Source organism: Callorhinus ursinus, unplaced genomic scaffold (assembly GCF_003265705.2).
Source record: "Callorhinus ursinus isolate GAN/ISIS: 27379988/994484 unplaced genomic scaffold, GSC_fseal_2.0 scaffold10, whole genome shotgun sequence".
Taxonomy (NCBI): Eukaryota; Metazoa; Chordata; class Mammalia; order Carnivora; family Otariidae; genus Callorhinus; species Callorhinus ursinus.
Genome location: NW_027397072.1, coordinates 78,410,373 through 78,436,536, shown reverse-complemented (window position 1 = coordinate 78,436,536; position 26,164 = coordinate 78,410,373). Strand labels below are relative to the sequence as shown.

The 26,164-nt window shown below is 36.7% G+C and overlaps 1 protein-coding gene across 5 annotated transcripts in view; it reads left to right on the top strand.

The window, feature by feature from the left end:
• The window catches only part of MGAT4A (alpha-1,3-mannosyl-glycoprotein 4-beta-N-acetylglucosaminyltransferase A), a 124,631-nt gene that overhangs the window by 29,980 nt on the left and 68,487 nt on the right, over nt 1-26,164 (top strand). For 4 of the 5 annotated variants that reach the window (XM_073897849.1, XM_025868975.2, XM_073897848.1 and 1 more), the window contains exons 3-4: nt 15,851-16,018; nt 18,368-18,508. In XM_073897849.1, coding sequence (XP_073753950.1) covers nt 15,851-16,018; nt 18,368-18,508 — 309 coding nt within the window. The remainder of the gene's footprint in view (nt 1-15,850; nt 16,019-18,367; nt 18,509-26,164) is intronic. The other variant, XM_025868976.2, reaches the window with a different exon arrangement.

The window sequence follows — 26,164 nt, the reverse complement described above, 5'->3', positions numbered from 1 at the left end:
ACACTCCAAATCAAGTGAGTCCCCTCTGGCAGTGACAGTGAATCTGCTGGTTTCAAGGCCCCCCCCTGCCTTGTTGAACTTCTGAAGTGATATAGCTGAGGAGGGGTGAGGGCAACACCTGGCAAAAAAAAAAAAAAAAAACTTACTCTGTTCTTACCCAAAGTGCTGTGTTTTCATGAATAAACAATTTGTTGTATGCCTCTGGTTGGTTTTTTGACTCGTTTGGCAAGCTTTACAGTTGCTATTAGGAAGAGGATCTGTGGGCCTCCTCAATCTGTTAAGGTAGAAGTTAGAAGTCCCCTGGGCACTTTTTAAATGTTCTGTCAGGTAATTCTGATTTGTAGGCAGGCTTGAGACCCATTACACCTAAGATTCTTTAAGCTCTAAATATATACACATAAAATCATGGCGTAAAGTTTTTGCCATATTGGATTTCTAAAAAAAAGAAAAGAAAAGAAAACTCTTCAGTGTCTGAGGTATTATAAATAAGGGGCTAATTTTAAAACAGAACCTGAAGAGGGGTTAGAATATAGACCTAAATTCTGCCAGGTAGGCCAGTCGCCTTTCTTATTTATATATTAAATTTGGCAGATTTAGCCCTTGGACTTGGTATGGTATTATTTTATGTTCAGCTTCGTTGGCTACCATCCATTTCCTAAAACATTTTCCTAATCTAATTTTTCCAGGTTGGAAAGCTGCTTAAGCACGTGCTGTGCTCAGAGGTTGTGTGGAAATCTATGCTTGACGTATTCTTAACTCTGAAAGGATATTATTCATGGTTGACATATTAGAGGACTAAATTGAGAGCACTGGATTATTACAGAACATTAGCTAACTGAATTTTTTGTGATGCTTTCGAAGGACTGCCAGCCAGGCTTTGGGGAAATGAGTAATTGTCCAGTTCTAGGCTCCATTGTTTAATGAAGTACATGGGTAAAGTGTGTTGCACCCTTAAACCGGTAGTGGACAAGAATAGCATTTAAAAAAAGCTATCAGATAAGTCTTAGTTAATAGAATATAAATGCACAGAAATCTGAAATAGAATGTTAGTCAATGGAATCTAGCACGTAGAACTATGTTGTTAACTTTTTGGTATAATATTCTTTCATTTTTCTGGACTGGTGGTTCTCACAGTGTGGTTCAAGGACATGAGGATTTCTGGGACCTTTTCAGGAGGTTCATGAAGTCAAGACTATTTTTATAGAAATACTGATAAATTATTTGGTTATTGCCTTTTTCATTCTCAAAAGAAATAGCAGAAGCGGCTATGAGAATTCAGCTGTATTTTGTTAAGCCAGACATTAGATTTGAGCAAATGCCACTCTACTAAATTTTTTTAGAAAATAGTTATTTTTTTGTAAAATATATTATTTATGTTAACATGCAAAGGGCTTATTGTTTTTAAAATTTTAAATATTTTATATGTTAATTGGTTTTAATTTCAAATATGGTAAATATTGATGATATAATTCACATAAACAAAAGGTCTTTGGGGTCCTCTAATTTTGAAGACTGTAAAGGAGTTCTGAGACCAAAAAGCTTGAGACCTACTATACTAAATATAAATGTAATTGGTATCATATTGGGCATGTTGCATAACCTGTCTTTTTGCTTAATATATCACAGATGTTTCCCATGTCATGGTTTTTAGTGGGTCCAAAACATTCTATTATATAATTACCATCATTAGCTTAACTGTATAAATAATGCTATGACAAGTTCTATACATATCAGTTTCTGATAATTTTTTTTTTTTTTAAATTTAAGAGGATTTGCAGTTCACTGGCATAGCTACTAATTACCTAGCATTCTACAAGGCATTGACATTTAGGGGAAAAAATTTTAAAATGTGATCCCTTCTGTAAAGAGAGTTAACAGATCTGAGACTGCTTATCATTAGAAAGGCCTGCTTGCGAGGCTGGACCTCTTGGCTCACATCTGGGAACTTGACTGGTAAACACTGATATAAAACTTACCCTCCATGGTAAGAGTGGCTTATTGTGCCTCAATTATTTGTATAAGCAATTTGGTTTATGCTGAACATCTGCTTTCCTTCTTAAAGAGCCTGGAATTTTGGTATGTGCTAGGCAGAGCTTGCCTACATGATTAGCCTCCAATAACAACCTTGGGCACTGAGTCTCTAGTGAACTTTACTGGTAGATAACACTTTGCATGTGTGGTCAGAATTCATTGCTGGAGGAATTAAATGTGTCCTGTATTACTCCACTGGGAGAAGACCTGGATGCTTGTACCTGGTTTCCTCCAGACTTCTATACATGTGCCTTTTCCCTGTGCTTATATGACTGTATGCTGAGTACTGTGAGCCCTTCTCTTGAATCAGTGAACCTGGATGTGGTCTTGGGAATTCCTGACATCTTTGCCATCATGGAACTCACAGTTTAGTAGGGGAATGGAGATATATATGTAATTATAGTACAGTTTAGTAGATATAAAATAGGAGTGTAATTAAGATAAAGAGGAGCTACAGTCAGTGCATCTGACTCTTGATTTCAGCTCAGGTCATGATCTCAGGGTTGTGAGATCAAGCGCCGCATCGGGTTCCACGCTCAGTGGGGAGTCTGCTTCTCTCCCTCTGCCCCTCCCCCCTCAAATATTAAAAAAAAAAGATAGCTAAACAGAGGACAGAGGTCAGAGAAAGCTTCATAGGGAAGACGACCAAGGAATTTTTGAAGGATGAATGGAATTTCATCAAATGAAGAACGAGAATGGTAGGTGTGATAAGCAGACAGCATGCACTGAGTGGGGGTTTGGAGAGACCCAAGCAGTTTGGTAATATTGAAGCAAGAAATAATCCTAAGTGACATTACAGGTAATGTTGGAGAGTTAAGTAGGGAGTCACTTAAGGGTTTCTAGTTTGGAAGGTAAGCTATGTGGTCATCCAGAGAATAGCTGGAGATGAATACCAGAAGGCATGGAAAACAGTTATATTCTAATCCAGGTGAAGGATAAAATGAGGGCTTACAATGGTATCTGTATGAAGAAGTGAGGATAGATGAGCACCAAGGTAGGCAAATGTGGTGAAATTGCAGGGTGTATGAAAAACTTCAGAAAGGGCCTACGGAATTTTTGAGAAGTATGCTCAGCCTATAAATGAGAACTTGAGGGTGTGTATTTTTTTGTAGCAACAGACAGCAGAGGTTGGAGTCTGTATGAGTAGGGCCATCCTCTCTGTATGCCCTTCAGTCCTTAGATGAAAGAGATGTAGAGTTGGATTAACAGTGCAGATGAGCTATTACTCTAATAGGTCACTTTGTTAGAGTGGATGAAGTCATGAGATGCTTGTTGACCTCCTTGATCTTTTCTACCCTTCCGCAGCGTGGTTCTAGAGCAGAAACCCCAAACACTGAGGTTGCCTTAGGTGGTGTGGAAAGGGATGAACTGTGGATGGAAGTGGCAGTTTCCCTAAGCTCAGTCTAAAAGTCCTCATTTTACCAGGAAAAACAATGTTTTATCATTTTATTATGATACAATTATGTGATATATTATGATTTTTATCATTATTTTATCATTGTTTATCATCTGGGGCCAGGGGACAACCTTCATCTATTTTTATTGTAAATAATTTTACAAATAATACAGAAATAAGAATAAAGGGGTAGTGAAAAACAACCTTATCGTAAATTTTAATAATTTAAATTTAGCAAAGCCAAATTTTTATTGCACATTTTTCTGGTTTGGTAAGTATACAAATTGAGATGGGCAACGTCCTTTGAACACAGCTAACTGCTCATTAACTCTCATGCTTGAATCTGGAACACACCTTGCTTATAAATTCTAATTCTGGATTTTAAATGCATCTTTAATAGGTTCTAGCTCATCATTACTTCTAGTTCTTTTGCACTTGAGTCATCGAAACACAAAACTTCTGGAAACTTTTGCAGCTGATAATTTTGTTGAAGGAGAAGATGGCTGTCTTATTTGCTTCTTAATTGCAAAACATTTTCATTATTAAATTGATAAACAACAGAATGATGAAGCCAGTGAAGTCTTTTCATTTCTGCATCATCTCTTTTTAATCACTTTTGTATGCAAATTAGCCTTGACCATTTGTCTACTTATGAACTAATCCAGTAAATGTTGCACACATACATGCTAGACATTTAATACCATTATCCATCCTTTTAGCAAAACAGGATGGTCTCACTTTTTATGGCAGATATTGTGAGGATGTCCGTCCAGTTATATGACCAACTGGATGAAAATGCTGTGTTTCCTTTTTGTCCTTAGAAATTATTGTTCATCATTTGGTTCTTTTTTGTTTTGCTTTTTAAAAAACTATTTAAAATAATTAGAGAATTACAGGAAGTTGCAGATGGTACAGAGGGATACAATGTAACCTTACCCATTCTAATGATTACTAATTCTAATGATTACTTGTTATGATAAGTTATATATGTGCAGTGTACAATGCCAAAATCGGGAAATTGACGTTGGAACTATGGGTGTGTATAGTTCTCTGCCATATTATCACTTGTACAGTTTCTCGTAACCACCAGCACCACCAAGGTAAAGAACAATTTTATCACCATAAAGATCTTCTTTGTGCTACCCCTTTATAGTCACTCCTGCTCCTCACCACCTCCCTGACTCCTGGCAACCACTAATCTGTTGTATTCCTTACTATAACTTTGTCATGTTGAAAATGTTATACAAATGGAATCATACCGTATGTGACCTACTACAGTTGATGTTTTTCACTCAGCATAATTGAAGTCCATCCAGGTTGTCGGGTGTTTCAGTAGTTCTTTTTTATTTTTATTTTTTTTTAAGATTTTATTTATATATTTGGGGGGGGAGCGAGCACACACAATGAGGGAGAGGGGTAGAAGGAGAAGCAGACTCCTTGATCAGTGGGGAGCCCGATGTGGGGCTCAATCCCAGGACCCTGGGATCACAACCTGAGCTGAAGGCAGACGCTTAACTGACTGAGCCACCTAGGCACCCCATGTTCCTTTTAATTTCTGAGTGAGATTCCATGGCCTGGAATAGAGATCATATAACTGGATTATGTATTTTTTTTTAAAGATTTTATTTTAATTTTTGAGAGGGAGAGAGTGGGAATGGAGGGGCAGAGGCAGAAGGAGAGAGAGTCACAGCAGACTCCCCGCTGAGCGTGGAGCCCTATGTGGGGCTTGATCCCACAACCCTGAGATCAGAACCTGAGCTGAAACCAAGAGTCGGGTGCTCAACCGACTGCACCACCCAGGCACCCCTGGATTATGTATTTTTAATCCACTCTACTAATCTCTCTTTTAACTAGTATTTTTAGACTACTAACATTTAATGTGATTCATGATGTTAGGCTTTATAAAGTCTTGTCATTTTATTTGTATTCACTATTCCCTCTTTTTTTTTGTTGTTTCTCTGTTCATTTTCCTAACTGCTTAAGGATTGCTTGAATGTTTAAAACATTGCATTATTATTTATCTGTAGTATTTTGAGTGTATCCCTTGGTATAGATATTTTACTGGTTGCTCTGTCATATATATATGACACCTAGAGCAACCACTAAAATATCTATAAATCTATAAAATCTATAAAATATCTGTATATCTATGTATATATATAAATCTTATTGCAGTTTACGGCTATTGGCATTTTATCAGTTTGAGTGAAAGCCCCTTTACCCTCCACAGTTTATAATTGTTTTAAAATATTTTCTCTACATTGAGAACGTACATAGACAATGTTATACTTTTTGCTTTAGCCACCAAGCATAATTTGGCAATCTTGTGTTTACCCTATTTTTGTTCTTTCAGTTCTTTCTTCCTTCCTGATGTTCCAAGATTCCTTGTTTTATCCTTTCCATTTCAAGAACTTCCTGTTAGCCATTTTTTTTTTTTTTTAGCATAGGTTTGCTGATGAAAATTTCCATTGGTTTTCCTTTGAGAATTTCTTGATTTGATAGTTTTGCCAGATGTGGAATTTGTGGTTGATAGTTCTTTTTTTTTTTTTTTTTTTCAGTAGTTGAAAAATGTCATGCCATTTCTTTCTGGCTGCCATGATTTCTGAGGAGAAATCTGCAGTTATTCAAATTATTATTATTTTTTTCCAGTAGATAATGTGTCATTTCTCTCTGGCTGCTGTCAGAATTTTTTCTTTGTCTCTAGTTTTCTGAAGTTCATTTATGTTGTTTCTTGGCATAGGTTTCTTTGGGTTTATCTTTTTTGTTATTTTCTCAGCTTCTTACATCCTTATGTGTGTTTACATCTTCTGCCAAATTTGGGAAAGTCTGGCCATTATTTTTCTAATACTTTTCCCAGCCCACTCTCTTTGTCTTTTCTTTCTGGGATCCTGTTGACAGGAATGTTAGATCTTAGATCTTTTGTTATAATTTCAAAGGTCCTGAGACTGTTAAAAATTTTTTTCTGGTCTGTTTTCTCTTTGTTGTTCAGATTGGGCAATTTTGGTTGTCTTTCTCAAGATTCACTGACACTTTCTTCTTTCTTCTTCATTCTGCTATTTAGTCCATACATTAAATTTTTTAAGTTTCAGTTATGGTATTTTCTGTTGTAAAATTTTCATTTGTTTCTATAACTTCTGTCTTCTATTTCTTTGCATAGGGTTTCTTTTTTTTTTCAATTTTTTAATTTGCCTGTTGTAACATTTTTATGATGGCTGCTTTAAAAACTTTATCAGATAATTCCAACATCTGTGTCATCTTGGTGTTGGCATTTACTGATTGTTTTTTCTCTTTCAGGTTGAGATTTTCCTGATTCTTAGTATGATGGGTGATTTTCAGCTACCTAGGGCATTGTGGGTATTACGTTATGAGACTCTGGGTCTTGTTTAAGTTGTCAGTCTTAGCTGGCCTTTTCCCTCCCTCCCTCCCTCCCTCCCTCCCTCTGTCCCTCCCTTCCTCCCTCCTTTCCTTCCAAAGATTTTATTTATTTGAGAGAGAACTTGGGAAAGTGGCAGAGGGAGAGATACTAGAAGACACCCCACTGAGCAGGGAGACGCATGTGGGGCTCGATCCCAGGACCCTGAGATCATGACCTGAGCCGAAGTCAGATGCTTAACCGACTGAACCACCCAGGCGCCCCTTAGCTGATCTTTTCTGACACCATTTTTGGATTTGGAGGGGAAGGTGGAGTGCCACCTTATTACTGCCTGGTGAGGTGGAAGTCCATCCTCCTTATTTGGTCTCTGTTGTTACCCATTGGGAAGGGGCTCCTCCTTCCTGTTGTGCAGAGGTGGGAGATTGGTTCCCTATTAGGCCTCTGATGACACTAACTTTGACTGGCAGAGGGGAAGTACTCTGTTACTGTTTTCCGTGTGGCCTCTACTGCTAATGCATTTGGGGAGCAAATCCTTACTGCTGAAGGATAATGTAAGTAATCCTCCCTCTTCACACAGTCTTCCTTTTTTCTTTTTTTTTAACTTATTTATTTATTCTAGAGAGAAAGAGAGCATGAGGGGCAGAGAGAGAGAGAATCTGAAGCAGACTCCGTGCTGGGTGTGGAGGCTTTTGTGGGGCTCGATCTCATGAGCCCGAGATCATGACCTGAGCTGAAACCAAGAGTTGGATGCTCAACTGACTGCACGACCCAGACGTCCCGCACAGTCTTTTCTGATATCACCCGTGTGTGTGTGTGTGTGTGTGTGTGTGTGTGTGTGTGTGTGTGTGTGGCCTTGTTACAGTTGGACAGGGGTGGAGGTCTAGAGTCCATGGTTGGCTTTCACCAGTGGGGTGGAGATAGGATCATGGTTGTTTTCATGGTCTTTGGTCAGAAATATAGTGTATATTGTTTAAAAGTTTTCCCTCTTGCTAGGTTGCTCCATCCTTAGTCCTTTGTCTGGAGAGAGCAAGTTTTTCTTGGCATGTTTTTATTTGCTCCTGTGGTGTTTCCATGATGCTGGCTTCTCCAGTACTCAATCTGGAATATATGAAGCAAAAAGAAGAGACTCAGAGAACTCACTGTTGTGTTGTTTCTTGGGTTCCACTGTCCCTTCTATCTGCCTTCTTCTCTCTACCTTTGAGTCATCTTTGTATTTGTAATATGTAATGTCTAGGGTTTTTATTATAGTTAGTGGGAAGGCTAGGGGGATCTCTGTTTTGATCTGTAATTGGAGTTTAGAGGGATATTACCTGTCGCTCCACATTCATTTTCTGATTTATTGAGTATTTGTGAAATGTTTTCCTGTCAATTTCCTTTTTTTTTTTGGCCATTGTGGTTCCAAGAAGGAAAAATCCTAAATTCTCAATTGTTTTCAGTGAGACAAAAGACAACAAAATTAGTGTCTCCAGGCAAGTGGACTGCTCATGCCAATTGGAGAAAAAAGTCCTCAGTAATATAAAACAAACACAGCAGAGAAGGTGGGGATATTGCAGGGTGGATGGGGGGAGTGTGAATAATACGAAAGAAGAAAGAGGTGAGAGATGGGAAGTTGGTGGACGAAAATGAGAAGTTCCGAAAGAAACACAGAAGAATTTGAAAAGGGTTTTGCAGAAGAGTATTAGGAGAGAAAGGTGGCAAATAAGAAACAAGAGGAAAGTAAGGAGAGAGGGAAGAAGAAAGCATGAAATAGATCATAAAAGGAATAACCAGATCTAGCGAGGGCAACACAGAAAGAGGACATGATGTTTGTTGGCAGGGCTATCTGTAGTGTAGGACTGGCTAGTGGTTGGTCAGTATTCTGCTTTTTAAACAAAGGTGCTTCTAATGTAGAATGTAATGCTCTGTCTTGAGAAATTCTTCATGAGGAAAATACATACCGTTACATCTTTTAGGATACAATTTTTCCTTTGGGAACAAAGCACTTCTTTGGAAAACGTCTGCTAATAATTTTAAATACTCAAGGAAAAGAGTTCATAACTGTCTGATAATGTGTACTCTGAGCTCCTTATAGCTTGATGAATTTTTAAAAATCAGGTTTAATAAAATCATTGTTGATATATTTTGAAAGTAAAGAATGGTTGTAAACATATGGCTAAGTATAGTCTAGTAAGCATCATCCTAAGTTATGCAATTTGTTGCTTTTTTCGTCTCATGTCACTATTGATAATGGAATTTGGGACTTTAGGATAATTGCTAAAAAGAGATTTCCCTGTCCTTGGAGAAATCAAGGAAAATTACTTGCAGCTATTTAGATTAAGAAGGTATATGCAACATCATTTGATTATCTTAAGGGATTGTGCTTTATAAGGTCAGTGGATAGATTTTAGCTTATTAAACCTCTACATGAAAGTCTGTTTTGAATGACATTGTTAATGATTATATTACTTAAGGGACATCTCAAAAACAGTGATTTTATTCCAGAAAACTTCTCAACCATAACTTGTCTGGTATTCATTCACTAGGTAGGATTCTGTTTTGTAAGCATAGTGAAAACATTCTGTGAGGGAACAAAGAAATTTTACTCATTGTTTTAATTTAAATAAAGTTTATGATTCTGTGTATCTATGAGCCCCATTTTCCCTTTTGAGTTTAGAAAGGTGCAGGTCTTTTTCTAATCCATGCTTGTATGGTGGATCCTGAGTGGAATACTCCAGAAACAGGGAATGATTTTGGTAATTCTACATAATTTTTAAGAGGACCTTGGAAATAGGTGTCCACTGGATATTTTGAAATCCCTCTGTGCCCCAAGTGTAATCTTGAAGATTATGTCCTGAACATTCTGTCCCTGGATCCCTTAACATGTAAGCCAGAGAGAGGAGAAGCAGCTAGTAGATAGCAGAGCAGAGCTATATAAATTTCTAGGCTGCTTGAGTCTAGACCCACTTTGAGGACAGTATTGGTTATCTCAGTTGCCCGTAAGCAGATGGCTTAGCATCACCTTGGAGCTTGTCTGAAAATTTTTTTTAAGAGGGGTGGGGCGGGGCAGAGGGAGAAAGAGAATCTTATGCAGGCTCCACACCCAGCATGGAGCGCAACGTGGGGCTCGATATCACAATACTAAGATCATGATGTGAGCAAAATTAAGAGTCAGACACTTAACCAACCGAGCCACCCAGGTGCCCTGCTTGTTTAAAATTCTTAAGTACCATGTCATACCCACTGAATCAAAATCTCTGGAGGTGAGGTCCAGAATTTTGTTTTAACAATTTCTTCCACGTGGTTCTTATGCACAGGAATGTTAGAGAATGAAATACCTCATCTTGTTTGTAACTTTTAGCTATATCCATTCTAATTAGAATTGTCTGTCCAAATTCCATTCAACCTAAGTCATTTGGAGTCCTGCTCACTTGTCTTTTGGCTTTTCTAGACTAGTTCTTCTAAATCCTTTCTGAATCCAGTTCTTTTTGTTTTTTAAGAGATTTTTATTTTTTATTTTTTAAAGATTTTATTTATTTATTTGACAGAGAGAGACACAGCGACAGAGGGAACACAGCAGGGAGAGCGGGGGAGGGGGAAGCAGGCTTCCCGTGGAGCAGGAAGCCCAATGCGGGGCTCCATCCCAAGACCCTGGGATCATGACCTGAGCCGAAGGCAGACGCTTAACGACTGAGCCACCCAGGCACCCGTTTTTTAGGAGATTTTTAAATGAGAACCTGCCCATAATTTCATCTGGGCCTTCTATTTTAAAAAACAGTTGTCTAAGAATGATGAATGTGAAATGAAATGTTTTTCAAAGGCAATGATTTCCTGAAAAGTAAAGCTTGTTAAATTGTGGAATCTATTTCTAAGGGAGCTCCTCACTCATATATATATACATATATATATGTGTGTATGTGTGTATATATGTGTATATATATATATTTAAGTATTTGTGTGAAATAGTTTGTTGTAGTACTAAAGGACAGAGGGATGAACCAGATTATTTATCAACATTCTTCCTGGTGCCAGAGTTTTATTGTTTAATATATTTTAAAATTAAATTTAAAAGTGGGTTTAATTTTTGGTAATTTTAATTTTAACATAAAAAGTCAGTTTTTAATGTTAGCTCATAGAATTCCATAGTATCCCCACATCTTGCTAATAAAGAGGTACTATTTGAAAAGTGAAGGTTTTTGCTCTGTTTTTTATATATTACATATTGGGTATTAGCTTTTAGTACCTTTTCGTTTGTGTTAATTTTTCATCTATATTGTTCACACATTTTTAAATTAAATTGTTGAGTCCAAAGCTGTTATTTTTAAATTGTTGAACCACATGAAATTGACATTTTTGTCAAAAATCAAATATCAGCAATTTCATCTGGTTCAACCTAATAAGTCTTTGAGGACCTATAGGTACACTTTCCTGTGGAAAACTGGCTTGATTATTTGTTTGAGGGAAATAAAGTGGTTTCTTTGGAAATTTTGTATGTTTTAGAGTCTTAGGTTCATGCAACATGATTTGTACTTTCATTGTCTCATCTGGATATATAATTTTCTGCAATTAAAAAAAGTTAGATTGGGTCTACAATAAAAAACAAACAAACAAAACTAGGCATTTCCCAGTAAGATGATAGTATAAGAGTTCCCACACAGTTTCCTGCCAATCCCCCAACAGAAACTGATTGAAATGATTAAAGAAAAGCAAAAACAAGAATTGTGTTACTAATGTTGAGAACAGAGAATTGTCAAACACGTGATCACTAATTTGAAGGAATTTTTTTTGTCTGTTATGCTAAAGTTTGAACTTCTGGGATGACCTATCACTCTCCTCAAGGGAGCAGTGTAATACTATGGGAAATATAGGTAGAGAAAATTCTAGAAGTCACTAGTGAGCCTGTGTTTGGGTAGATGACGGAGGATGGACTGCACTCCTAGGAGGGCTGTAGGGAGATTATATGTAACTCTTTTCTGTTGAGCGGAGCCAACAGCGTTCTGTGGTATTCCTAGCAGGTCTAGCTGAGGGCTTTACCACACATACTCTTTTTCATTGACATGGCTTTCTAGATGGGAGTATGGACTTGCTCTGATGTCATGGAGAGAACCCTTTTAATATGGAAGGATGGAGTTAGAAACCAGGGATGGCTGTGAGAGATGGGAAATGACCCATTTGGAGCCCTTTCATAGCTGTGGGCCTTGGGCTAACAGCAACACTAGCATCTGGGCTGAAAGAAAATACTTAGGACTTTATCTAGCACTCTGTGGGCCCAAGGGATCTTTTCAGAAGCCTGGCCAGGTCACCTCAAAGCAGGGCAGTGTTTTGGAATTAGGGGTGGGGACATTTCTCTGCTAGTACTAGTTGCTCTCCCTACTTGGTGAAACTGGCCTCTGGGAAGTGGCTTCAAAAAGTACCAAGAAAATGCACAGAAGGACAGAGACTGCCCTCATGTCCATTCCTGCCTTCCCAATCAAGAACTGCTAAAAGACCTAACCTGTATACCATCCAGTCTTCCAGCTTACTTTTTTTTTTTTTAAGATTTTATTTATTTGAGAGAGAGAATGAGAGACAGAGAGCACGAGAGGGAAGAGGGTCAGAGGGAGAAGCAGACTCCCCACTGAGCAGGGAGCCTGATGTGGGACTCGATCCTGGGACTCCAGGATCATGACCTGAGCCGAAGGCAGTCGCTTAACCAACTGAGCCACCCACGCGCCCTCCAGCTTACTTTTTAAAAACTTATTTTTTAAAAAAAGTTTCAAATGAAGAAGAGTTACAAGGGCAGTACAAAATGACTTTTTGATACATTTCTCCTGTTGTGACTGTTTTGCCTCCATAAACTTTCTATTTGTAGATAATTTGTTTCTTTTCAGAACTATTTGGGTATAAATTACAGAAATCATGCCTTTTTACCCCTGACTAATTTAATGTTTATTTCCTAGGAACAAGGAACTCTGCTAAAGTACTTAAGTATGAGTATCAAATTTAGGAAATTTAACATTGGCATAATATCTAGTCTGTAGCCTATATTCTGTTATTTTTTTTCCCCAGTAATGTTCTCTGTAGCGTTGAGTTTTTCTGGTCCAGGTTTCAGCCCAGGACCATGCTTTGCATTGAATTGTCATGGCTCCTTCAGTCTCTTTATCTGTGGCAGTTCCTCACAAGCCTTTGTCTTCAATGACCTTGACATTTTTTTTACAGTACAAGCTCTTTGTTTTGTACCTTGTCTCTCAGTTTGGATGCGTCCGATGTTTCCTTGAGATTAGATTTAGATTATGCATTTTTGGCAGGAATGCCACACAAATGAGACATGTCCTCTGTGCCTCACATCAGGAGGCATGTCGTGTCTGTTTTCTGGTTGCTGATGTGAACTTGATCACTTAAGGAAGATACCTGCCAGGTTTCTCCATGGTACAATTAGCATATTTTTTTCCTTTGTAAGTTAGTGAGTACTTTGTAGGGAGATACTCTGAAGTGACATACACACCCTGTTCCTCAGCACACTTTGACCTGCTAGTCTTAACATCCATTTTTGATTCTTGCCTGAATCAGTTATTGCTGAGATAGCTGCAAAATGGTGATTTCTTCCCAACATTCATCATTCCTCCTACGTTTATTATTTGGCACTCTGCTATAAGAAACCCATCACCTTCATCTGTTATTATCAATATTTATTTTGTACTTAAATGTGTCCCTAATTTGGTTGGGAGCCACTTAGGTACCTTTGCTGTGCCCTTTCGACAAGTCCTATGGTTTTTGTTTTTGTTTGTTTTTTTTTTTAATAGCATTTTCTTACTTTACACCAGATTGTTTGAGGTTCATCTTAAACTTATTCTCCAGAGAGTTCTAAATCTCTTTTGGGGGGATGGTGTCAAGAAACCACAATCTCAGCACTGTGTGAGTATTCAGGAGAGGATTTTAACTTGCTCACATAAAGAGGGAAGAACTGCAGGGACCGTTCACTCGTGCTGATTTCGGATGCAGCCTGCTTGGTGTAATTGGCTCTTGTCCACACTGTTTTAATTTCTATAGCCTTCTAGTGTGTTCTGATCTCAGAGCAAGTTCCCCTTTATTATTTTTTTTCCGTTTTAAATACATTCTCTCCTCTAGGTGAATTTTAGAATCACATGTAAAAAGTCATATTCCAAAAAAGTTTCATTATTTTTTTTGAAAGGTATTGAATTGAATTTATTATTTAACTTAGGGTAGAATTTATCTTTTTTTTTTTTTACAAATTTGAGTCTTCTCACTTAGGATTAAGAGGTGACTTCATTTACTCTTAATATAGGGGTCAGTAAGGGGTGTGTAGTTTTAATCGCATGAATCTTGAGTATCTCTTGTTATAATTTTTATAGTTTTTGTTAGGCTATGCTTATTTATAGTTTTGTGTTTGTGAATAGTATCTTTTTGACATTTATTTAATGAGTTTATGCGTATGGACAAGTGCCTGAACTATGAATGCATAATAATGAATTTTATTGGACCACCACCCAGGTCCGTCATTAGGACCTTGCTGGCACCTCAGAGCTCCCTATATGCCTAACCTAATCACAGCCTGCTTTCTCCTTCCTTCCCTCCTACAGCCAGCAAGTGAAGGCAGAATACAGCTGCTTACATGGCTGTCCTTGTTCAATATAGGGAAGAATGACAGTTGAGCAGGACAGACTTTTTTTTTTCCCTGCCACAAAATTCTGAAGAGATGTTTACTGTGTGGGCTTTTGTGTAAGGGACAAGGAACAACATAAATGCCTGTTTTTAAGACTAGCTTTATGAAACATGCAGATTTATTTTTTGTAAGTCTGTTTCTTACTGAGTCTATCCTTGAATAATGCAGAGATAATAATATTAGATAAAAAGTAGTCTTTCTAAAGTGTGTTTTGTTTAGATGTCAGAATAGTAGCCTTGGATTATCCAGCTTGATACAGAAGTTGAAAACCATTGTTTGGGTTTCTCTTAGTTTAATGAGGTTGTGGAAATTACTCCTACTATTCCCATAGCCTCAGCTATCTTTCAGCATTGCTGATCGAGATTAATGAATGCTTTTTCTTCCACCGTCTCTTAGATTTTGATGTCAGGTTCTGTCCTTAGGCCTCTCCTCACTCTGCACTTTGTTTCTCTGAGCTGTCTGATACTGTGGTTTCAATGCCTACATTTATCCTCATAAAATTCACTTTTATTTCCTAGACCAGGATTTCCTGACCTGTGATTCTCTCAAATTAAAACAGATGTCTTTTAACTGGGGTCATCCACTTTTTTTTTTTTTTTTACATCTGCCTGATAGGGTTTTTAGGAATCAGGAATTTGGCCAAAGTCTGGCCTAGTGAAATCTTTGCAGAATAGGAAGTACAGAGGAAACGGCCTATGGAAATAAATAATTATGCTATAAGAGAGGTAATTTAATATTAGATATATTACCATCAGTTTCAATACTTCATCTCTCTGTCTTCTTAATACAGATAAGGTCTTTATAATTGTTTGAACCTTTTGAGAAATGATGTTAGTATTATGCTTGCAGTGTTAATTCTAAAAACTTTTTCCCTTTTCTCCCTATCTTTACATTTCTTAAGTGATAAGTAGAAAGTGCTTGCATTCTTACAGATATTAAGAGCAACAGATGAACATAAGGGAAGGGAAGGAAAAATAAGATAAAAACAGAGAGGGAGACAAACCATAAGAGACTCTTAACTATAGGAAGCAAACTGAGGGTTGCTGGAGGGGAGGTGCATGGGGGACTGGGTAACTGGGTGACAGGCATTAAGGAGGGCACGTGATGGAATGAGCACTGGGTGTAATATGCAACTGATGAATCACTAAATTCTACCCCTGAAACTAATAAAACACTATATGTTTTCTAACTTGAATTTAAATTAAAAGAAATTTAAAGAAAGTCTCAGGAAAAAAAAAAGTTAGTGGAGGCTTTGTTATATATAACTGGTTGGGACTCTTTTATTTTCAGTTCTGTATCAATACATAAGTGAATATCTTTTTCTGGAAAATGTGACTTTAAAATTTCTGATCTTACAGTTATGTTTTATGTTTTTTTAAAATATATTAAAAACTTTTGGTTTTACTTCTAGAAAAACTGATTGCTTATCAACGAGAGTTTCTTGCCTTGAAAGAACGTCTTCGAATAGCTGAACATAGAATCTCTCAGCGCTCTTCTGAATTAAACGCCATTGTACAACAGTTCAAGCGTGTAGGAGCAGAAGCAAATGGAAGTAAGGATGCATTAAATAAATTTTCAGGTACAAATGATATTTTTAGTTTAAAAATTGTATTTTCAAGGGGTTATGTGAAGTAATTTGTTTGAAAGTCGTTTAAAGTAGCTTATCAGCCAGCATTTATTACTGTTTTCAGAGAGAAACATCACACAAAACTTTCCTATAATGGTAAATTATAAAACAATTTTAATTAATTGTTACATTTGATTTTGAGGGAGTAGTGTAATACTGATTTAGATTTCAGTTGGATAAATTTCCCCAATAGCAAAAAGCCAGATCTTTTATTTATTTTTTATTATTATTATTTTTTATTTATTTGACAGAGAGTGAGAGAGGGAACACAAGCAGGGGGAGTGGGAGAGGGAGAAGCAGGCTCCCCGCCGAGCAGGGAGCCCCACACGGGACTTGATCCCAGGACCCTGGGATCATGACCTGAGCTGAAGGCAGACGCTTAACGACTGAGCCACCCAGGCGCCCTAAGCCAGGTCTTTTAAAAAGCATATTCCAAATGAGATTAAAAATTTAATTTTGTGTTTTTACATGTTTATGTTGTGACTTGTATGGACCTTAGATCGACTCTGGAGAACCTTTGAGCTATTTGAAGCAATTAGTACTCTTCTCTCTGACTTATAAGAAAAAAATATGGTTTTATTACAGTGTGTACTTTTGAGGGTATCTGGATCTGTTACTTCTCTAAGAACTTGGGGTTAGAGTAAGATGAATGTCAATTAGCCTCTCTGTTTCTGTGATTTTCTTAGTCTAATAACTAAATTAACATATGTATATAATCAGTTACCTCAAAATTTATGTAGTCTTTCAAGATTAATATACTTTTTCATTTAGCACCATCTTTTTCCATCCTTTATCATTCATTCCTCTTGTCTTAGATTCACTACCTGACCTTTTTTTAAGTTTTCACGCTCCGTGTTTCCCCTTCTGATTGTGAAATGTGTGTTATGACACAGTAACATTTAAAATTATGGAATGGTATAGATAATAAAAAATAAACCACCCATAAGCCTGCTCTGCCAAGTGTTTTTTATTAACATTTTTTATTTCCTTCTAGTCTTTTTTCCATTTATGTTTTTCTTCAAAATTGTGATTGTGTGTTAGAGCCCCAATTTTACTTTTGAAATTAGGCTATTAGCGTTTCACTGTGTCATTGAATATTCTTCAAAAATGCCATTTTCAATGGCCATATGTCAGCTAACCATATACCATAATGTATTAAATATTTTTCTACTATTAGGCAAATGGGATTTTTCTGTGTTGTTTTTTCTCCCCAGTTTATAACTCTGCGATGAACGTCTTCGTGTATAAATTGGTCACATTTCTGGTAGCCCTTATGTTACTTCGTTACATTATGACTTCCTTAAAAACAAGGATCTATGACTAACATTTCTAAACACATGACACAGTGGCTGGGACAAAATAGATAATCACTAAATATTTATTGAGTGTATAAAAGTGAAATTGCTAAAAGGGAAATTATTGACTAGTAAGGCAGACATGTTTTAGGGTTTTCACTGCTCTTCTGAATAGCTGAAACATATATCACATTATCACCAATATTTAATATTATTATTTAATCTTATGCTAAGTTGATAGGTTGAAATTGGTGTCTTGTAATTTATAATTGTTTCTTATGAAATTAAATGTCAATATAGCAGTCATTTGCATTTCTTTTGTGTATTTTTTGGTTCTTGTCATATTGTTAATGGAGTTTTCATATAGTTTTGCATGAAATCTTTGAGGCTTTAAGTCCTTACTGCTAACTTCTGTATTTTAAAGGTTAAATTATAATATAGTTGGAACTTTAAAACAATACTGCCTACTAGATTGAGTTCTTATTTCATATTATATTAAAGGATTCATTAACTCCTCTAAGGAAAATGGAAAAACTATTTGAAAGTTAGGATCTGTATGGAGCATTCTCAAATTGTACGGTTTAAATTATTGTACTTGTATTTTTTTGAAAAAAAAAAAAACTTCCATGTGAAAATTCAGTAAAATAGAATAGCATAAGGAAAGTGAAAGTTATTGGTGGTGAATGTGCTTATTATATTTTCATAAATGGGTAGCATGTTTAGAGTGTGTTCTGCAGGGCCTGAATTCTGAACCTTTATAACGGCAAGTGATGAAAGCATTCCGCCTTCTCAGGGTACTTCACCTTCTTCAGAGTGCTGTCAACACTGGGACTCTGAGACTCTGGTTGCAGAAGTGTCCTTTTTCATTTTAAATGGAGATCTTATTCACCAAAGTATGAAATCGGGAAAGTTCTAGTTCTCATAAATTTTTACTGCTATATTTGTAAAATTAGCAACTTCTGTAAGTAAGGCGCTCCTGTGCATTAATTATGCTTTTCTGTTTTAGATAATACCCTAAAGCTATTAAAGGAGTTAACAAGCAAAAAATCTCTTCAAGTGCCAAGTATTTATTATCATTTGCCTCATTTATTGCAAAATGAAAGAAGCCTTCAGCCTGCTCTGCAGATTGGTAATGGAAGAACAGGAGGTATGTTTATTTTGTTTCTTACTGTGGTTGTCCTGCTGGTCTTAATTGGATCTTGGAGTATAACATTGACCATTAGAAGCCTGGCAGGTCAAAGAAGAAAAATTCCTTCTCTCTGCATAATAACTTAGGACTCATTTACGTTGAAAGGAGCTATCTATTTTTCTCCATAGATCAGAGTATAGAGCTGAAAAGGGTCATGAGAAATCTGGTGTAAGCCCCATCTCCGGGCAGAAAAATGTTTAAACCTTTTTTCTGTTTTAAAAATTTGAGATGACTTTTTTTCTTGTCTATTCTTTCAACATTAATAGTTCTCACAGTCTCATCAAGAGAGGTTTTCTTATGTTTGCCCCTGCTTTTTCTTAGAGAGCTGGAAGGCATGTAATCACTTTCATTTAACCTTTCAGGCAATAATAGAAATACTTTGGGTTGCTTTTTTTCCCTCATATAGTGAAAAGATAGTTTATCGCATTTTTTTTTTCCTTCTGTTAGAACTGCCAGAGCTTGAATTTTCCTTGTGGGCCCTACTTACTGTTCTTTCATGATTTTTATTCCTCTATTTTGACTTTGTTAATCTTTTCTTTGGAGATTTAAAAATGTAGATAGCAAAATATGATTTTGCTCCCCTAGTGAGTCTTTTGTCTTTTGTTAAAACCATTACTTGGTAGATACTGAAATTCATCTTTGTGATAATGTTTATGAAAAGACTGATTTAATCTACTTTTGATTCAGTAGGATTGTTAGGTATTTTGCTTTGTGTGTTGCATTTTCTCATATTATTTGATCTATTAGCATAAGCTTTTATATTTGTCTTTTTTTAGTTCTGCCGTTTTTCTACTTTATGAATCATTTAAAATTGCACACTGCCTTCCTAAGGAAGTGATAATTCTTAAAATATCATGTTCAGACTAACTCATTCTTCCATTTCCTTATTGATTCAATAAATATTTATCCAGTAGGTGCTGGATGTACAAAGACTAACAAGATGTGTGGTGTACTCTAAATTATTTTCTTTAGAACATTGATCATTAATTATTTCTGAAGTTGGTATTATATCTCTCCCTTTAATAATCATTATTTGGGTAGGATGTCTCAGTCATTTAGTACGTGTTGGTGTAGATGATGTCTTCATTAATAAGAATATCAAATGAAAAGAAAGTACAAGTATTTTTAAAGTCATTTAAAACTTCTCACAACATCTAATAGGTTCTCCTATAGTAGCTCCTTGTTATTTTGTGAATGTGACATTCTCTTACCCTTTTGAAGATACTTATTTTCCATCCCATTTGTTTGACTTTATCATAAATATAATGAAATCTTGGTCAACCAGATTTCCACTAGTTAACATTGTTACTAAGCTGGCACTATTTTTGAGAGTTAGAAAAAGCAGAAATCTTGAAAAAAAAAAAACAACCAAGAAAACCCTCAGATTTACATTAAAATCACCTTCCTAAATCCTTAAGCAATGGTTCTTAACATTTTTAGAGTCAAAGAACCCTTTGGCTATCCTAGGAAAGCTATAAACTTTCTACTTAGAAAAATGCACATAGAAAAAGTAATTCTGTGTATAATTTCTGGGATCTTGTGGAACTCCAAAATCTTTTTAGGGACTTTATATTAAGAACTTCTGGTGGGTTTTTTTGTTTGTTTGTTTTTTGTTTTTTGTTGTTTTTAAGATTTTATTTATTTGAGAGAGAGAGAGAGAATGAGATCACAAGCAAGGGGAAGGGCAGAAGGAAAAGCAGACTCCCGCTGAGCAGGGAGCTCGATGCAGGGCTCGCTCAATCCCAGAACCCTGGGATCATGACCTGAGCCAAAGGCAGACACTTAACCAACTGAGCACCTGGGTGCCCCTTCTGTTTTTCACATCAAAGAAAAACTGTTTCTTGCTAAAAATTCTGTTCTTCAGTGGTCAGGCTGATTAAATAAGGAGCAGCACTCAGACCAGTTAAGTCTTCCTAAGACTAAAGAGGGAGAATGTGTTCCAGCATCTACTGACTGTCTAAAGAGGGGCTTGAATTCCTTTGTGAAGAACAAAAAACTGCCAGCCCATCCTACCCACACGATACCTAGATCCTTCCACGGAATTTGCAGGTTGCAATAAATAGATACAGCAACTACAGATGAGTAAAAGGGCATATTGTACAATGAGAGTTACAAAATATTTAAGGAAACCCACATTGTGGATGACTTAATACTCAAGGAAATAGAATTTGCAGAGCAAGCAGAATATAATTTAGAAATTACACATCATATATTTTAGAGGGATGAGAGGCCAGTTCATAAAGGATCAATTGGATATCTCTGTGTTCTAATTTCATTGATTGTATTTAAAATTTCCATATAGATGTACTAATAAGCAGAGTAGAGACAGCTGAAGATCAGATTAGCAATCTGAAAGATTGAGCTGTGTAGTTCTTCTGGAATACTGCATAGAGGGCACAAAGAATTGGGGTAGACCAAAATTTTAACATCTGTCTAATAGAAATTTCAGAAGGAGAGTGAAGGGAGTGAAGAGAGGAAATAACCAAATATATAATAGAAGAAAATTTCTTTGAGTTGAAGAAACTGACAGCTCCTCAGATTCAGGGGCCATTTAGTGCTGAGCAAGATGGCTAAAGAAAGACCCTCCACAGGTTACCTACCAAAATGGCATTACTGATTGGTAGAGGACAGCAGGTTGTTTTCTGTGCTCGAGTGAAAGAAAATCCATGAGCACCTGTTATGTGCCGGGTACTTTGCTGGGTACTTTGGTACACAAAATTAGATGTGGTCCCTTGTGTTGTGGAGCTTCAATCTAGTAAAGGAGAATGCATGAGTTAAAGAATTAATTATGTAAATAATTGTACAGCTACAACCTTAATTGGTGATCCAAAGGATGCCTTGATAATATATAAAAGGGGCATTTGCCTCGATTAAGGATTTTAAGGAAGTCTTAAAAATGGATTAGATGTGAGATCAGTGAACTATGTAGTTACTGGTGAAGGTGGGTGTATGAGTTGCTTAATTCTGCTGTAAAAATTACCACAAACCTGGTGACCTAAAACAGCATAAGTTTATTATCGTCTAGTTTTGGTGGCCAGAAGTCCTAAAATCAATGTGTTGACTAGGGTGTGTTCCTTCTGAAGCTTTAGGGGATAGTCCGCTTCTTTCCTTTTCCAGCTTCCAGAGGCTGGCTACATTCATCAGTGCCCCTTCTTCATCTGCAGATCTCTCTGTGACTCTCACCTCTTGCTTACATTGTCACATCTTCTCTCACAGACTCTCCTACCTTCTTCTCATAAGGACCCTTGTGAGTTCATTAGGCTCACCTGGTTATTCCATGATAACCTTCCAATCTCAAGATCCTTAGTCAAATCCACAATATCCCTTTGGGCATGTTAGATGATATACTAAAAAATTCCAGGAATTAGGTCATGGACATGGTAGGGACAACATTATTATGGCTACCACATGGGAGAAAAAAGTATTCCAGAAAATGAGAGGAGCATCACAAAAGCCCTGTGATGGAGGGGAGCATGGAATGTTCTAGAAAATGAGAGAAGGTCACTGTAGATGAAGTGTAGAGTGAGGGGAAGCATGGAATAAGATGAGACTAGAGATGTATTGGAGACAGACAATGCAGGACCTTGCAGACCATTTACTGGATTTGGGCTTTTATCCTAAGAGCAGAAAGAAGCCACAGGTTCTGTGAAAAATGCTATTGTTACTTTGATACATATTGCATTGAATCTGTAGGTTGCTTTGGGTAGTATGGACATTTTAACAATATGGATTCTTCCAAGCCATGAGCATGGAGTATCTTTCCATTTGTTTGTGTCATCTTCATTTTGGTTCATCAGTGTTCTTTAGTTTTTGGAGTATGGGTCTTTTACCTCCTTGGTTAAATTTATTCCTGAGTATTTTATTCTTTTTGGTGCAATTGTAAATGAGATTATTGTTTAATTTCTTTTTCTGCTATCTCATTATTAGTGAATAGAAATGCAACTGATACCTGCATATTTTGTATACTGTGATTTTACTGAATTCATTTATCAGTTCTAGCCGTTTTTGGTGGAGTCTTGAGGATTTTCTATATTTAGTATCATGTCATCTGCAAATAGTGAAAGTTTTACTTCTTCCTTACCAATCTGGATGGCTTTTATATCCTATTCTTGTCTGATTGCTGTGGCTAGGACTTTGATTCCTAGGTTGAATAACAGTGGTGAGAGTGGACATCCTTGTTCCTGATCTTAGAGGAATAGCTCTCAGTTTTTCACCATGGGGTGTGATGCTAGCTGTGAATTTTTCATATATGGTCTTTATTATATTGTGGTATGTTCCCCCTAAACCCACTTTGTTGAGAGTTTTTATCATGGCAGATACTGGATTTTGTCAAATGCTTTTTCTGCTTTTATTGAGATGATCATATGGTTTTTGTCTTTTCTCTTGTTAATATGATATATCATGTTGATTTATTTGTGAATATTGAGCCACCCTCTCATCCCTGGAATAAATCCCACTTGATTATGGTGAATGATTTTTATCGTATTGTTGGATTCAGTTTTCTGATATTTTGTTGAGGATTTTTGCATCTGTGTTCATGAAAGATACTGGCCTATAGTTTTCTTTTCATGTAGTGCCTTCCTCTGGTTTTGGTATCAGGGTAATACTGGACTCATAGAATGAATTTGGAAGCTTTCCTTCTGTTTTTTTTTTTTTTTTCCTTTTTCTTCTTTTTTTGGAATAATTTGAGAAGAATAGGTATTAACTCTTCTTTAAATGTTTGGTAGAATTTACCTACAAAGCCATCTGGTCCTGGACTTAAATTTTTTGGGAGTTTGTGTGTGTGTGTGTGTGTGTGTGTGTGTGTGTTTTATTACTGATTCAATTTCATTGCTAGTAATTGGTCTGTTCAAATTTTCTATTTATTTCCTGATTCAGTTTTGGAAGGCTATATGTTTCTAGGAATTTATCCATTTCTTCTACATTGTCCATTTTGTTGGCATATAATTTTTCATAATCTCTTATGAAAGTTTATAAGCTTTTGTATTTCTGTGGTGTTGATGTTATTTCTCCTGCTTCATTTCTGATTTTATTTATTTGAGTCTCTCTTCTCTTGATGAATCTTAGTGAGGGTATATTAATTTTCTTGATCTTTTCAAAGAACAAGCTCCTGGTTTCAGTGATCTGTTTTATTGGTTTTTTTTTTTTTTTAAAGATTTTATTTATTTGAGAGAGAGAGAGAATGACAGATAGAAAGCACGAGAGGGAAGAGGGTCAGAGGGAGAAGCAGACTCCCCGCTGAGCAGGGAGCCCGATGTGGGACTCGATCCCGGGACTCCAGGATCACGACCCGAGCCGAAGGCAGTTGCTCAACCAACTGAGCCACCCAGGCGCCCCTGTTTTATTGTTTTTTTAAGTCTCTATTCCATTTATTTCTGCTCTAATCTTTATTATTTCCTTCTTTCTACTGGCATTGGGCTTTGTTCTTCTTTTTCTAGCTCCTTTAAATGTTAGGTTGTTTACTTGAGATTTTTCTTGTTTCTTGAGATAAACCTGTGTTGCTATAAACTTTTCTGTTAGAACAGCTTTTGTTGCCTCCCAAAGATTTTGGACTATTGTGTTTTCATTTTCATGTTCTCCACATATTTTTTTATTTCCTCTTCTATTTCTTGGTTGACCCATTCATTGTTTAGTAGTTTCTTATTTATCTTCATGTATTTGTGTTCTTTCCAGATTTTTTCTTGTGATTGATTTCTAGTTTCATACTATTGTGGTTGGAAAACATGGATGGCATGATTTCAATCTTTTCCAATTTATTGGGACTCGTTTTGTGGTCTAACATTTGATCTATCCTGGAGAATGTCCCATATTCCCTTGAAAGCAATGTGTAATCTGCTGTTTTTGGATTGAATGTTCTAATATATCTAATTTATCATTCAAAGCCACTCTTCCCTTGTTGATTTTCTGTCTCAATGATCTATCCATTACTGTAAGTGGATATCTCCTAATATTATTGTAGTACTGTTAATTTCTTCCTTTATGTCTGTTAATAGTTTTATGTAATTAGGTGCTCTCATGTTGGGTGCGTAAATATATACAATTGTTATATCCTTCTGTCAGATAGTTCCCCTTATCATTATGTAGTGTCCTTTGTCTCTTTTTACAGTCTTAGTTTTATAGTCTGTTTTGTCTGATAGAAGTTTTGCTTTCCCAGTTTTGTTTTTACTTCCATTTGCATGGTAAATGTTTTTCCATCCCTTCGTTGTCAATCTGCATGTGTCTTTAAGTCTGAAATGAGTCTCTTATAGGCAGCATATATATGGGTCTTGCTTTTTTATCCATTCAGTCACCTTATGTCTTTTGATTGGAGTATTTAGTCCATATCATTTAAAATGATAATTGATAAGTATGTACATAATGCCATTTTGTTACTTGTTTCATGGCTGTTTTGCAGTTCTTCTTTTCTTCTCTTGCTCTTTCCTATGTGGTTTGATGGATTTTGTTAGTGTTATGCTTGGATAACTTTCTCTTTGTTTTCTTATGTGTCTATTACAGGTTTTTTATTTGTTACCATTAGGTTCATAGAGAACATCCTATGTGTACAGGAGTCTACATTAAATTGATGGTCACTTTTTGTTTAATACATTAATCACCAAACATTACATCATTAGTTTTTGATGTAGTGTTCCATGATTCATTGTTTGTGAATGACACCCAGTGCTCCATTCAATACATGCCCTCCTTAATACCCATCACCAGGCTAACCCATCCCCCCACCCCCATCCCCTCTAGAACCCTCAGTTTGTTTCTCAGAGTCCATCGTCTCTCATGGTTCATCTCCCTCTCCAATTTCCCCTCCTTCATTTTTCCCTTCCTGCTACCTTCTTTTTTGTTTTTTTAAAACATATAATGTGTTATTTGTTTCAGAGGTACAGGTCTGTGATTTAACAGTCTTACACAATTCACAGGGCTCACCATAGCACATACCCTCCCCAATGTCAATCACCCAGCCGCCTCATGCCTCCCACCCCCACCACTCCAGCAACCCTCAGTTTGTTCCCTGAGATTAAGAGTCTCTTATGATTTGTCTCCCTCTCTGGTTTCATCTTGTTTCATTTTTTCCTCCCTTCCCCTATGATCCTCTGTCTTGTTTCTCAAATTCCTCATATCAGTGAGATCATATGATACTTGTCTTTCTCTGATTGACTTATTTCTCTTAGCATAATACCCTCTAGTTCCATCCACGTCGTTGCAGATGGCAAGATTTCATTCCTTTTGATGGCTGCATAATATTCCATTGTATATATATACCACATCTTCTTTATCCATTCATCTGTCGATGGACATCTTGGCTCTTTCCACAGTTTGGATATTGTGGACATTGCTGCTATAAACATTGGGGTGCACGTACCCCTTCAGATCCCTACATTTGTATCTTTGGGGTAAATACCCAGTAGTGCAATTGCTGGGTCATAGGGTAGCTCTATTTTCAACTTTTTGAGGAACCTCCATACTGTTTACAGAGTGGCTGCACCAGCTTGCATTCCCACCAACAGTGTAGGAGGGTTCCCCTTTCTCCGCAATCCCCGCCTACATCTGTCGTTCCCTGACTTGTTAATTTTAGCCATTCTGACTGGTGTGAGGTGGTATCTCATTGAGGTTTTGATTTGGATT